General features: G+C 51.4%; 7 protein-coding genes across 7 annotated transcripts; 3 read left to right on the forward strand and 4 right to left on the reverse strand.

Annotated features, from left to right (window-relative positions):
* Positions 1 to 310: 310 nt before the first annotated feature.
* Positions 311 to 1,554, reverse strand: SNOG_02989 (hypothetical protein; the record flags this gene model as incomplete). The annotated part of the gene is made up of 4 exons (XM_001793527.1): positions 311 to 553; positions 663 to 927; positions 978 to 1,304; positions 1,532 to 1,554. 4 exons carry the CDS (start codon positions 1,552 to 1,554, stop codon positions 311 to 313), a joined length of 858 nt encoding a protein of 285 aa, XP_001793579.1.
* A 468-nt stretch (positions 1,555 to 2,022) lies between these two features.
* Positions 2,023 to 2,370, reverse strand: SNOG_02990 (hypothetical protein; the record flags this gene model as incomplete). The annotated part of the gene is made up of 3 exons (XM_001793528.1): positions 2,023 to 2,150; positions 2,242 to 2,263; positions 2,356 to 2,370. 3 exons carry the CDS (start codon positions 2,368 to 2,370, stop codon positions 2,023 to 2,025), a joined length of 165 nt encoding a protein of 54 aa, XP_001793580.1.
* A 215-nt stretch (positions 2,371 to 2,585) lies between these two features.
* SNOG_02991 (hypothetical protein) lies at positions 2,586 to 2,855 on the forward strand (the record flags this gene model as incomplete). Its single annotated transcript, XM_001793529.1, has 2 exons — positions 2,586 to 2,636; positions 2,700 to 2,855. The coding sequence occupies 2 exons, from the start codon at positions 2,586 to 2,588 to the stop codon at positions 2,853 to 2,855; spliced, it is 207 nt and encodes a 68-aa protein (XP_001793581.1).
* Positions 2,856 to 5,406: 2,551 nt separating this feature from the next.
* Positions 5,407 to 7,269, forward strand: SNOG_02992 (hypothetical protein; the record flags this gene model as incomplete). Its single annotated transcript, XM_001793530.1, has 2 exons — positions 5,407 to 6,963; positions 7,123 to 7,269. The coding sequence occupies 2 exons, from the start codon at positions 5,407 to 5,409 to the stop codon at positions 7,165 to 7,167; spliced, it is 1,602 nt and encodes a 533-aa protein (XP_001793582.1). The 3' UTR covers positions 7,168 to 7,269.
* Positions 7,270 to 7,358: 89 nt separating this feature from the next.
* On the reverse strand, positions 7,359 to 9,481 carry SNOG_02993 (hypothetical protein; the record flags this gene model as incomplete). The annotated part of the gene is made up of 2 exons (XM_001793531.1): positions 7,359 to 9,116; positions 9,395 to 9,481. The coding sequence occupies 2 exons, from the start codon at positions 9,479 to 9,481 to the stop codon at positions 7,359 to 7,361; spliced, it is 1,845 nt and encodes a 614-aa protein (XP_001793583.1).
* Positions 9,482 to 9,891: 410 nt separating this feature from the next.
* SNOG_02994 (hypothetical protein) lies at positions 9,892 to 10,965 on the forward strand (the record flags this gene model as incomplete). Its single annotated transcript, XM_001793532.1, has 1 exon — positions 9,892 to 10,965. The coding sequence occupies one exon, from the start codon at positions 9,892 to 9,894 to the stop codon at positions 10,849 to 10,851; it is 960 nt and encodes a 319-aa protein (XP_001793584.1). The 3' UTR covers positions 10,852 to 10,965.
* On the reverse strand, positions 10,865 to 12,662 carry SNOG_02995 (hypothetical protein). The gene is made up of 5 exons (XM_001793533.1): positions 12,461 to 12,662; positions 12,308 to 12,409; positions 12,087 to 12,260; positions 11,453 to 12,033; positions 10,865 to 11,404 (listed from the first exon to the last, which is right to left on the reverse strand). Exons 1-5 carry the CDS (start codon positions 12,601 to 12,603, stop codon positions 10,974 to 10,976), a joined length of 1,431 nt encoding a protein of 476 aa, XP_001793585.1. The 5' UTR covers positions 12,604 to 12,662; the 3' UTR covers positions 10,865 to 10,973.
* Between the last annotated feature and the right edge of the window lie 115 nt (positions 12,663 to 12,777).

Raw genomic sequence — 12,777 nt, forward strand, 5'->3', positions numbered from 1 at the left:
TTGAACTTCTTTCCTACTCCAATTGAACATAGTAAATGGTTTTCTCTTGAGGGCCAGCAACGCAGCAAGAAAGAAAGTGACTTTCTCTCCGAAACTCATCGGAACGTAGGCCTCCGGTTTCAACCCCAAATCGCGCCTGGATTTCCCCCCTCAAGTCTCCAGTTCGATAGCGTGGTCGTCGGATATCGTAGAAGCCGATGGTCTTCTCGTGCAAGACGCTACAGCGTAGTAAGAACATTGCGATTCATAGATTTATTGACTCTAAATCTAAGGATTAATCGGTAGACAATCGGGAAGGTTCAGCGATCGATTAGTTCCTCGCGTCATTAGCGGATCGACATGGGATCTCCATCACCATGTGCCTGGTGTACTTGTGACTGTCGATCATGCTGCTCAGGGTCCATCTGTCCGCTGGCCTCAAACTTTGATGAACGGACAGCTTGCTGTCTTGTGCAATTTTGCTGATTCCGATAAGGCTGCCTGCCTCGTCCTTCAGTGCCACGCCGGCAGACCACGAGCGTAAAGCGCAAACCATAATCGCGGATCCGGCCAGCTGTAGGATGTCATGGTGTATATTAACATGTGAAGATCTTTACTGAAGAAGTGCTTTCTAGTTAGACATCGTTGGGAATAATTGATAGCTCGATTCGGTGGCCTCATACTACTGCATTCGGCACCGTCTTTGGGACTACGCTATGTGGCTCAACCGGTGAGTCGCATCCAAGACCTGCATCTCTATCCACTTGATCCTTCTTGGAGAACAAACTCCATAATATGGCTTCGAGGTCGACGCCTTTAGATTGCCATTCGATGCATTCTTCAGATTCGTCAAAGCTTTGGTCGTGTTCTTTCGCGCGCTTGCGCATGGCTCTTGTCCGGAACAGCCAAATCCAATGGGATGCGACCATGGTCATTTCGATAGTGCAGCTATAGGTTGTTAGATAGTGTCTACTTCGCAGTTGAATTTGTAGACTTACCACAGTGCATACAGGGTACCAAATAGGACGTCGAACTCATTCTGCGCGACAAGCGCTAGAAGCGAGAAGAAAGCCCCGAGCCAGTCTATCGTGAGAAAAATGAAGTCGATTCCAACAACCCGTCCACGCCGCTTTATCAGTTCAAGAGGAACGGGAAGATAGCCGGAGATAAGGCTGACAAAAGCGACGATTCCGATAAGCAGAACAGGCCATTCGATACCTTTTGCGTATGCAGGCCTGATGGCGAGGATGAGGCCGGCTTCCACAGCTGCGAAAATCGCAAACAAGAAAAGAAGCAGCGAAGTTGCCGTCCATGTCCGCCATTTTCTATGTGACCGTCAGTGAGCAGCCCAGAGTAAAGGGTCGTCGCATCGTGTGTAAGATTTACCGTCCATAAATCAAGCATTGCGCCCAACTGACGCCACACAACGCGCAGAAGCATTGTGGCTGAATGATCAGGGGTATGTTAAACCGTTGCGCCGTTGCATACACACCGAACGGCACACCAGATATCGACCATATCAACATCATCGCAGCCGGAAGTCCTTCAGTACTTTTCGTTCGATAGTTTCGCCATATCTGTGGCGCTAACTGGACACACCAGCAGACAGTTCCGAGAGTACCCAACACATTAGCGGCTACAGGTATAGAATCCTGTGGTGCCATAGCCAAAAACGACTATGCGCGACTGAACGAGGTGAGTGAATATGGTTGATGTCGACGCAGCGGGCTTGCCAAGATTTAAAGTTCTTTGACGTTGGTTGCGTTCAGCGTTGTGACAAATATCGGGAACGTCAGGATTTGTTATCGCTTGACGCCGTCGGGGTCTAGTGGCAGGCTTCCGCGGAAGTGCCAGACTTTTGGTGGACAAAAAGCTGAATGAAGTCGCGAATTCACTGAAATCGCGTAATGTCTCAACGATGGCGAATATGCCTATTGTTCCTACTTTTTGGGTCGCATATCTTTTATTGCGAGGGGTATTACAGAGCTCTGTTAACGCACATATGTACACTCAAGCACGGTACACATAAATAGTAATGTTTCCTCACATCTTGAAAACTGGTTCAAGTTCTTGTAGCCATGTTGTTTTGAACGTATATGGTGGATTTGATCGCAGACCGCTGGGATGGTAGATTCTTGTGCTATCGAGTGCCATTCTGAGAGCCCCGATACCTATGACATATGACTTTGAAAACCACGAAGTACCATAAGTATACGTTGCACAACTTACAAATAATTCATACTGATATGATTTGACACATACCCGGCTCAGCGTCACAAGTACACTGAATCGTATTATTCACTACTCATGCTTGGGTGTTTTCGCTAGATACCTCCTGCCCTCTTCAATGTGCGTTCGCTAAACTACGGGCCGTACTAGGTGAACAGTCATGTCGTGGTAGATTCGGCCACTTCACTCTCCCGAGGTTACACCAAGTATGTCTCAATCCAATGGCTGCCTGAGCTTAGCGCCTTCTCCCGCATTAAAGACAACCAATCAACTGCAATATTCCATCCTCCACGTGCAGCTCCTACCTAGTTCAATTAATCACCTCCCAAATACCACTTCGATCTAATCGAAATCTCGCTATCTCAAGAATTCCAATGATGGCTAGTAATCCACCTCGGTCCTTCTTTGCTTGCCCTGCCGAGCTACAAGTAAAGATCTACGCCTACTTACTCGGCGAAGTCAGCGATAAGCCAATACCTCAGCTGCTATAGCCCTACAGCGGTATCATCCTCTCTTGCAAGAAGAGCAAGAACGACTTTGAGCACGAGTGGCCAAAAGTCTTCAACAACTTCTTATCACGAACTCTCGGCGGCATTGATCTTCGAGCTATGCCTGTCAAGCTCTTCCGCAATGCGCATCACGTGTAGTACCTTGTTCCTAATGACTTGTTTACAATTTTGACCACGGCGATGGGGGATGCACTCGTGGCCTTGCCGCTCATTTCTCCACTACTGATTCTGCGGTTAGACAAGTCTTTTCCCGTCTGTCGCGGCAACATACGGGATTTCTACCTCTCGGAGCAGTGGCTTGCCTCGATACACCTCTCCAATGGCCTATACGTTCGTGATCACGTTCCAACACCTGAAACATACCGGCCATACATCCTAATCGGCTGCGCAGAAAGTACTAGCCGCCTCAACTCGTTGTTGCCCGACGTCCCAAGATAGCACCCATTGCACGCCTACCAGTCAAGTGCAGAGCCATGAACGGCAACTTTGTACGAGCCGCTTTCACTACTCATCGATACACAGTCTACCACGCCCAAAGACAAGCAGCAAAATTTGATATCCAAAGGCCGATTCAGAGATGAGCTCATCAAAGAGATACTGCGACGCTGTGTATCTTTGGATGAGTTGAAGAATTACTGTGGGTATATCCAGTCGAGCACGGCCATATTACATGAGTTTGAACAATTCGTTATCAGGGCTTGACTGTATGAGAAAGCAAATCGAGGGTCTGTTCAGCAACAGGGTAGATTGTGGCAAAAGGGAAGATGGTAAATGTGTAAGATTCAGAGCTTGGCCATTAGGTCCTTGTTCACGCTGGAAGTAGAGCAGCTCAAGTATGGAACCCTGTAGGAGTAGCAGATACCTTTAGCCGCTACATGTGACTGTCACTTGCAAGCTTCATCAATCACGTGTGTATGCATAAAAACAACCATCGGTGTGATCGTGCAATCTTCACTATTGTGTTTCGAAAAGCAGCGCCATGTTGATTTCAGGCCTCAATGTTAAATCTTCAGGTTCTGCAATGGTCGACTGGCCTACTGTCTTAATATTGAGAGCGATTCAGCCCGACCTAACTGACCAGTGAAGTTTCTACGCTACATTGATGCATCTCTTATACCATTCGTGGGGTAGAAGAGCCGAGTCGGCCTTCAATACGAGAGTCACTTTTTGACTGATTGGTGTTCCTGCTGGGCCAAGCAGTCAGATCTACAGAAAAGGTTTCACGAAACCCTCGAGGGTCAAGATCACTTCACCCTGAAACGATACTGCGGCATTCTGCTCTAGACAAGCCTCAATAGGCCAGGCATGAAGTACAGAGGTGCAAGATCATCATCAGTGAATCGACAGAAGGCACAGCGCACGCGCCCAATGTCAAGCGGGTACAGTTCCCCGTCTGCCCCGACCCGTCAGTGACTTGAATTGCGGTGAACAGTGACCATTAATTTCCTCAAACGATCCCGTGTGTCCACCCTGTCAAAGTCGAGTCCACCGCTGATCTGACCCAACACGGGTCTCACGTCACAACGTTCTATTGCCTCGAATCCTAGTAATGCGAGCTATTGAAAGTTCAGAGGTCTTTGACCGGGCCAAAGTAGTTGACACAATGGACTGCTGTGCCCCTGCATTGGGTTGTCTAGACGGCTGCAGACTCATGATTACAGTCTGTCCAAGCCCACGAAGCACTCTTGTTGTTGATCAACACGTCATTAGGCACGACCCAACGGTACAAGGGTTGCTGACGCGCAGGGGTGTCAATGCGCACTACCAAGGGGCGTAGAACAGGAAACCCCTTCGGCGAAATATCGTGAGCGCAGCACTGAAGATCCCGATTTGGACGAAGCTTTGATTTGGCGCACTGTCGGGCTGACTGTAGTTTGCACCATGCTGGGTTGCGCCGCTGACAAGTGCCGTACTAAACCTTTCTTCGACTTCTCGAATGTCGGTCTAGTGCCATGGATGGTGCCGGAAGCCACAACCTTGTCATGGGAAGCTAACGTTCCTGAACATCACAGACGAATGTGGAAAGCCAAGACACATGGCACTGGGAATGAGATTTTGAGATCGGCATGTAGATCTGACGCTTAACCCTGCCGATCGTAACTAGTAACGACTGCGCCATATGGCACCACCACACCTACTCCACACTTTGTTGACTCAGTGGTTTGATGAATTTGGTGATCTGGATATCCGAGCAGCTTGCATCGTGGAAACATCGGTGTAGTCTTTCGTCACCGACTGTTTGTGCGGTGAGCAAGTGTTGGTGTTTTGGGCGAGGAGATTGCGACAAAGTTTGGAATTTGTCTGTCGCCCTGTTTCAACTTCCATTTTCTGGGAGACAGAACAACCTTCTCGAGTCATGGGCGGCCCGTGCCTCCACACCACGCGTACTGCACATGGGAAGAAGGGTTCCCGCCGCTAATTTCGCCGACTTAGTGTAAACGTTACACAAAAGCAGTGCGGCTCTGAAGTTCAAAGCTCACAACGGTATTTTCCGCATCCCTGCAGTTTTGCATACCTAGGTGAACGTTATGTTAGATGAGGTAGAGTGCTTACTGTTATATAAGGGAATCGTGATGCCCCCAATAAGAAGTATCATCTGCATCTCCAGCTTCGTCTTTTACAGTCCCTCTCTCAGTTCCTACCCACGTCACTCTTTCAGTCACTCTTTCGAGACATAATAATAATCAACATGCGTACCTCATCCGCCATCATTGCCAGCTTCGCTGCTCTCGGAGCTGCTGCTCCAGCATTCCCCCGAGGACTGCCTCTCGACACCGCCGCTCTTCCCAACGTTCCAGCCGTCGGCAACGTAGTTCCCCAACTCCAAGGAGTTGTTCCCGCCGATCTCCCAGTCAAGCGCGCTATTGGTGACCTTGCTGGCGGCCTCCCAGTCGTTGGTGGCCTTGCCGGTACCGCTGAGGGTGTAACCTCTGGTCTTCCCGTTGTTGGTGGACTCAAGGGCGCTCTTCCCGTGCGCGCTGTTGCTGACACCGCTGAGGGACTTGTCGCCGGTCTCCCAGTCGCCGGCGGCCTCGCCGGTACCGCTGAGGGTGTCACCTCTGGTCTTCCCGTTGTTGGTGGACTCAAGGGTGCTCTCCCTGTCAGGCGTGGCGCCACCGAGAGCGCTCAGGCTACCATCGAGGAGGCCATCGCTTCCCTCACCTCCCTCCTGAACAAGGCCAAGCGTGGTCTTGTCAACGTCCCAGTTGTTGGCGAGAACGAGATCCTCAATAACGCCGACGTCAAGGCTGATGTCAAGAACGTCGTCTCCGACGTTGGCGGTGTTGCCAACCACAAGCGCGGTGACGACCTCGTCAACATCCCCGTCCTCTCTGAGAACGAGATCCTTAACAACGCCGACATCAAGGCTGATGTTAAGAACGTCATCTCCAACATTGGTGGTGTTGCTAACCACAAGCGCGGTGACGACCTTGTCAACATCCCAGTTCTCAGCGAGAACAACATTGCCAACGACGCAAAGGTCGACGCTAAGCTCAACGACATCATCTCTAACATCGGCGGCATCGCCAACGACAAGCGTGGTGATGACCTCGTGAACGTCCCCGTCATCGGCGAGAACAACATCGCCAACGACGCAAAGGTTGACGCAAAGGCTGACAACATCATCTCCAACATTGGCGGTGTCCTCAAGCGCAGCATCCTCAACCTCCCCGTCATCGGCGAGAACGACATCCTCGAGAAGCCCGACGTCAAGGTCAACCAGCCCCGTGGTGACATCAACATCCCCATTGCCTCTGACAACGACATCCTCGACTGCGCTGACGCTGTTGCTGATGTCTCTGATGTTGTCTCCAACGTTGGTGGTATCCTTAACAACAAGCGCGACCAGCTCGTCAACGCCCCTGTCATCGGCGAGAACAACGTTGCCAACGACCTCAAGGCTGATGTCAAGGTTAACGATGTGATCAGCAAGGTCGGTGGTGTTGCTAACGGTGTCCACGCTCGCGGTGAGGACCTCGTCAACGCCCCCGTCATTGGAGAGAACAACATTGCCAACGACCTCAAGGTTGACGCTAAGATCAACGATGTTGTTAGCAACATTGGCGGCGTTGCCAATGGCCTCCACGCTCGCGGTGAGGACCTTGTCAACATCCCAGTTCTCAGCGAGAACAACATCGCCAACGACCTGAAGGTCGATGCCAAGATCAACGACGTCGTCTCCAACATTGGTGGTGTTGCCAACGGTGTTCTTGCCCGCGGTGACGACCTTATCAACATCCCAGTCCTCAGCGAGAACAACATTGCCAACGATGCCGACATCAACGCCCAGGTCCAGGACGTTATCAGCAAGCTCGGTGGTATCTTGTCCCGCGACATCAACATCCCCGTTCTCTCTGAGAACGAGATCGCCAACAACCTCAAGGCTGATGTCGCTGTCAAGGACGTCATCAGCAACGTCGGTGGTGTCGCTAACGATGTTCTCGCTTAAGTGGTCAAGTTTTGCTTAACGGGTTTGGTCAGGTGTCTCGTTTGTACATAGCATAGTTCTTGGAGTTAGTTACGTATATATACAATGATTTTGGATAATGATATTCGCTTTGTTGTTTAACATGTCTTGGTTTTTCTCTGGTGATGATTGTTCTGCGACTTGAATCATTATGATTTCGATCCGAGTAGTCACTAACCGTTGAGGCTTGCATAAACAAACTCTGCGAGGCCTTCATTATTGATTATTTCCTCTGGGTTCCACTGTTGCATGCCACCCTCGCCGAAAGCAAAGTCATTTTCGATCTGCGTAAAGAGATACTGATGCGCTTCGTCCATGGACCATGTATAAGGGGCCGGGCTAAATTCCGACTGACCCGGGACCGGGTGTGGTGTTGGTTGTGGAGCAACGTTGTCGATCGACATGACTTTGGGGGTCTCCTGTGCCGTCGGCCCTGATGAACCCCGGGCGCTCGGCGTTTTGCTCGCGGCACTAGAGAATCCAACGTCATCCGCCTCCATTGCCAGTCGCGCGGCTGTCGAACGATCGAGGTAGCGAAAAAAGAGTTGCAATACCCAGTTCGTGACCTCCCACGTCTTCTGGAGCTCTTGAAGTCCCATCAAACACAACTTGGCTCGGTGTTCTGCGAGCGTCCTATTAACACCATTTGAGCGTCGAAGATGCGCTACATGTATGCAGAGCGTGTTGAAGAGATTAGTGATGACATGAATCTGAGCATGGCCAATGTTTCCGCTCGGCAGTAAGTCTTCCACGATCCGGGAATTTCGAGCGGCGGCCTGCAGAGCAATATTCCCGTCCTTCTCCGCACTCCCATTCTCACCAATGATGAAGCTTGTTCTGTGGAGCAATATGAGCAAATTGTTGTAGGCAAGCTGCAGCGTGCTAGCTTGGAAACTTGGTTGATCACCAGCGTAGTCGTTCAGTTGAACAATGGCTGGTAGACTGTCTTTCCATTTGTATAAGTCGCCGCGTATCCTAATCCGATCGCCAGCGTTCAGAGTCCGGTTTGGTAGATATCCAGCGTCGACGATCTGGCCCAAGTAAACGGCTAACTGCATCATACCGATGGAATGCGCTGTGTAGCACTCACTATCAGCAACGGTAGTAGATGCACCGAAAGCCGAAGTGAAATCCGACGTGGACAAGGGCGCGATGTCGCAGTCTTCGTCGCGGATTCGATTTGGCAGCCCGAGCGCAGACCCACACTGTCGCTCACGTACGTAGATGGCCCACCACAAACGCCGTTTTAACTTCGATATTTTCTCCTCTCCGTCCTCGCCTGCGCGGTGAAGAGCTTTCGTTTGCGCTAAGCTGATAGCGGTGCCGAGCCAGTGGCGGGCGTCCTTCTCCAGCAGCGCACCGGCGCGCCAAAAGCTCATCAAGAACAACGCTTGGATGACCGTCACTTTGTTGCTCTCGTACGTGGCGTCATATATGTCCTTGGCTCGGATGTAGAATAGCCACTTTGCGCGATGGCGATTACCCCAACCTAGACTGACCAATGTCGATTGCTCGCAATGAATGACTCCAATGAACAGCATGGCCTGTAGAAGAAGAGGCGATACTGTATCATTTTCGTGTGCTTCCCAGAAGTCCGACTCGTCTAGCACTGCAAAATGAGAGTGAAACCACTGGAAGTATGCCTTCAGGAGCTCTAGACGAATCGCTATTGGAGGGAAGGAGAATGTCCCTTCAGCTTGGAGAGCTTTCATGCGCACACGACGTCGTTCAGCCTCCCACTCCGGCACCATTGCATCCTCTTTAGCGGTACTGGGCACAGCATGGTGGAATCGGAAGAGTGATTGCCTCCGTTGCGTAGCTGGGCCAGCAGGGGAAGGCTCCTCAGTGACATATCTGAGTGAGCTCGACTCACCCAGGAAGACGGCTGTATCGTCTTCCTGACGAGGTGTCTCGGTCTTTGTCAAGATACTCTGGGATTCAGATCTTGCTGATGGCGATGCAAAGTGAAAATGATCCAGGCGAGTGTTGGCAGGGCTATGGAAGTTTGATGAAAGTGATGCAAGCACGTGCGAGGCAGCGACTTCATCCTCGTTTCGCCCAGGGCTCAACTGTGTATTTGGGGAGCTAAGCCGTGTTAGAGGTGTGGCTCTTCTTGAGAAAACTTATGTTGAAAGTTGAGGGTTGACATACATCTCCTCGCGTGCATCGGAATCCGTCCTCGGCTTCCGCGGGTGTTTTCCACGCTTACTTTCGCGAGTCTCGCAGTGGATGTTCGCTGTGAAGCAGTTTCCACATGGCTGGCGGTCTGTAACATCGCATTTGACGCGCCGCGCATTACAAGTGACGCAAGCGAGCTTCGCGCGTTTTCGTGGTGGCTCCGACATTGTCGTGTGCGCTGGAGACTGCCTGGAGACTTCGGCTACTTACCCTGGGAGCTGCTGCTTGTTAGCGGCCTTGGCGCCAACGCCCACCATTCTTTCTTACCTTAGAGTACAGTTCAGACCATATGACTTCAAGACTTTTTTTCGTACTCCGTATCACGCTCAAAAGTCGTCAGCTAGACAGCCTTGTTTGCAGTGTGAAATCGTTACTTCTTGGTGTCCGGGATTCCAACAGAGCGCACCAATTGCGGCACCCGGTGATGCATCCGTCGGCTATCGGATACTGAACATATGATGTTACCATTCGAATAGCCGAACCTCCTCATACAATTTCTGGTCATCAAACATCACAAATATTGGCAATATGGCACATCTGACTCGCCGCCTCTTCACCACCTCTGCCCACGCTCACTCCAACTCCGCATCCGAGGCCTGTGCCGAACTACTCTCACGCTTCTCCAACACCCCCGTGAGCAGCCGCTCCCAAATCCTCGACGCCAACCAACTGCACCTGCTCTCAATAACCCTCAACCGTACTCCAACATCCTACCACCTTCCAAAAAATGGCACGCCAATCCCACCAGGACATCATCTGGTTTACTTCACGCCCTCTATAATCGAAGCCGAATTAGGCTTAGACGGCACTGACCGCACCGTGAATCCCTTATCGCCATACACCCGCCGCATGTGGGCAGGCGGTGAACTCAACTGGACGCAAGACGCCTCCTCCCTCCTCCGCGTCGGGCAGGAAGTGCACGAAACCACCGAGTTAATCAGCGCGGAGCCCAAGAAGCTAAAATCTGGCGGAGACATGCTCGTCGTGGGCGTGTCCAAGACGTTTTCAAACAGCCATGGCGTAGCGCTGGTAGATAAGCGCAGCTGGGTTTTCCAGCGCGAAATCACACCGGACAGTCTTATCAAAGCGGCTCCTAAGCCGGAGGAGAAAGCGCTGCCGGAAGGGCAGTATCAGAAGGATTTTTGCCAGACGGATACGACGCTGTTTAGGTTCTCGGCGCTGACGTTCAATGGACACAAGATTCACTATTCGCCGGAGTGGTGTCGGGAGGTCGAGGGGCATCGGAATGCGGTGGTACATGGGCCGCTAAATTTGATTAATATGCTGGACTTTTGGCGGGATACGGCGAGGTGTGGAGAGCAAGAGGCGGTGCCGAAGAGTATTGCGTATAGAGCTATGAGTCCGCTGTATGTTGGTGAGCCGTATCGGATCTTACTCGAGAAGTCTGAGGACAAAGGGCAGGGGTGGAAAGCAGGAATTTGGGATAGTTTCGGGAGGCAGAGTATGAAGGGGAGTATCGTGGAGTAGCTGTGCATTATTCTTCCGCTCAAACGTTGAGGTTGGTATAGTCTATATGGTGCCGTATTTATATCCCGCTGCAAATGCAATGCCATAATTCATATCAGTCCGTACAGTCATTGTAAATTCGATTACGCCCACTTGCCGAGAACACTCATCAGGATTAAACCGCAGATGAGCGCGAACATGGCGCAAACTGTCCTCACCACGCCAGCATTCAACAACTTTCCTTGCATCCAATCTCTCGCCAACATCTCAACGATACCAACCCACGCGAGGATACCCGCGGAGAGCGCATCAAGCGTACCAATCGCAACGATAGTGCTGGGGTCGTTGCCGTTGAATTTCTTAAGCACACCAATACCAATAGCCATGCCGATGGGCGTGATGAGCGCAAAGGTACCGGCCATGATGCATTTCTGCATCGTGTTGGCAGCGGCCCTTGGCAGTTCGGCAATGCAAGTTCCAAGCGCGATACCCTCGAACATTTGGTGAAAGAGGATGACGATGAACAGCGTGATGAAGAAGTTGTCGCCGGAAACAACAAGTGTGATACCAATGACTGTGCGCATGTTAGAGGTGTTTCGCATTAAGAACAAGTCACACTTACGAATAGAGTGGAAGATGATACCAGCCTCCAAGTTCATGACATTGATCTTCTCCTCCATTGGTGTAGGTTCGCGCGCTACCCCGTGGGCGTGACCGTGACCATGACCACGCAAGACGTCGGTATCCTGGGAAGCCGTTCCGGATCCGGCAGATTTGTCGTCGCCTGTAGCAGCTGGCACTTCTGCGCTGCCACTGACGTGCTTGTTCTGGCGCCACTGCACGAAGCGAGCACCGAGGTAGTCGACAAGGAAAGATAGGAAGAGACCAGCCATGAAGATGGCAGCTGTAGTGCCTTCATATTGAAGCTCGCCGAGGCAGGAGTTACTGAACATCAAGTCTGCGTGGGTGAAGAGATGGACAAAGGCAGTCGAGATAACAATGCCCGTGCCGAACTGCTTCAGGATGACGAAGATGATGTTCGTCTGCGAGATGATGTTGAAGCGGGTGGTGAGAATTGGCATGAACACTCCAAAGGCGCTGGTCACGAGGATAACGAAGAGCAAGCCCACGCGAAGCGGGATGTTGTATTCGCGGTTAGGTGCATCGCAGGATTTCTCCTCTGTGCTACCACCAACGCAGTGACTGAGAATAGATCAGCATGACAACGTCTATCGACGCAAACAAAGTTCACTTACGGGATTCCAGCATGGTCGTGGCAGTGCTCGCCAGAACCAGCGGGCTCTTCTGAAGCATGGCCGTCGCTATGTCCATCGCTGTGCCCTGCAGTCCCAGTAGGAGTGCTCTCAGCGCCTGTTGTGGCTGCTTCAACCAGGATTTGAACATCCTCGCCCGCATCATCAACACAGTATCTAGAAACTGTCAGTGAAATCACAAAAAATGCAGCACATATACTCACGTCTGGGTTCCGTGTGTATGGCAGTCGGTGTACTGTGGTTGCATGTCCTGGGTCCTCGTGGGCCCGACAACCTGGTACTCTTCGGTTCCGACCATACACCAGCTGTCAATCGTTAGCGTCGCATACATTCGAGTGGTTCAAGGGCGCACATACTTCACGGTGCCATGGGGATGGCAATCCGACACCGCGGTGATTGTTGGCTTCGATGAACTAGTAGACGTAGGAGCCGGCGTTACACTTTGTGCAGCAGCACATGCTGCAAAGAGCAAGGCTACAAGAGATGTGGCTGAAACCATGTTCAAGGCTGGTGGTCAAGCGAGCCTGTGGGTGAATGCTGTCAAAGTTGTGCCAGCGCAATGCCTTGATATAACCACCGAGAATCAGAAAGAAAATGTCTTGGAATAGTCAGCTGCTCGGATACCCAGTACCATGATGGGGAAAGACAAATGCAACCCCATGAAGAGACTTTC

This window comes from Parastagonospora nodorum, assembly GCF_000146915.1.
Source record: "Parastagonospora nodorum SN15 chromosome Unknown scaffold_4, whole genome shotgun sequence".
NCBI classification, from domain to species: domain Eukaryota; kingdom Fungi; phylum Ascomycota; class Dothideomycetes; order Pleosporales; family Phaeosphaeriaceae; genus Parastagonospora; species Parastagonospora nodorum.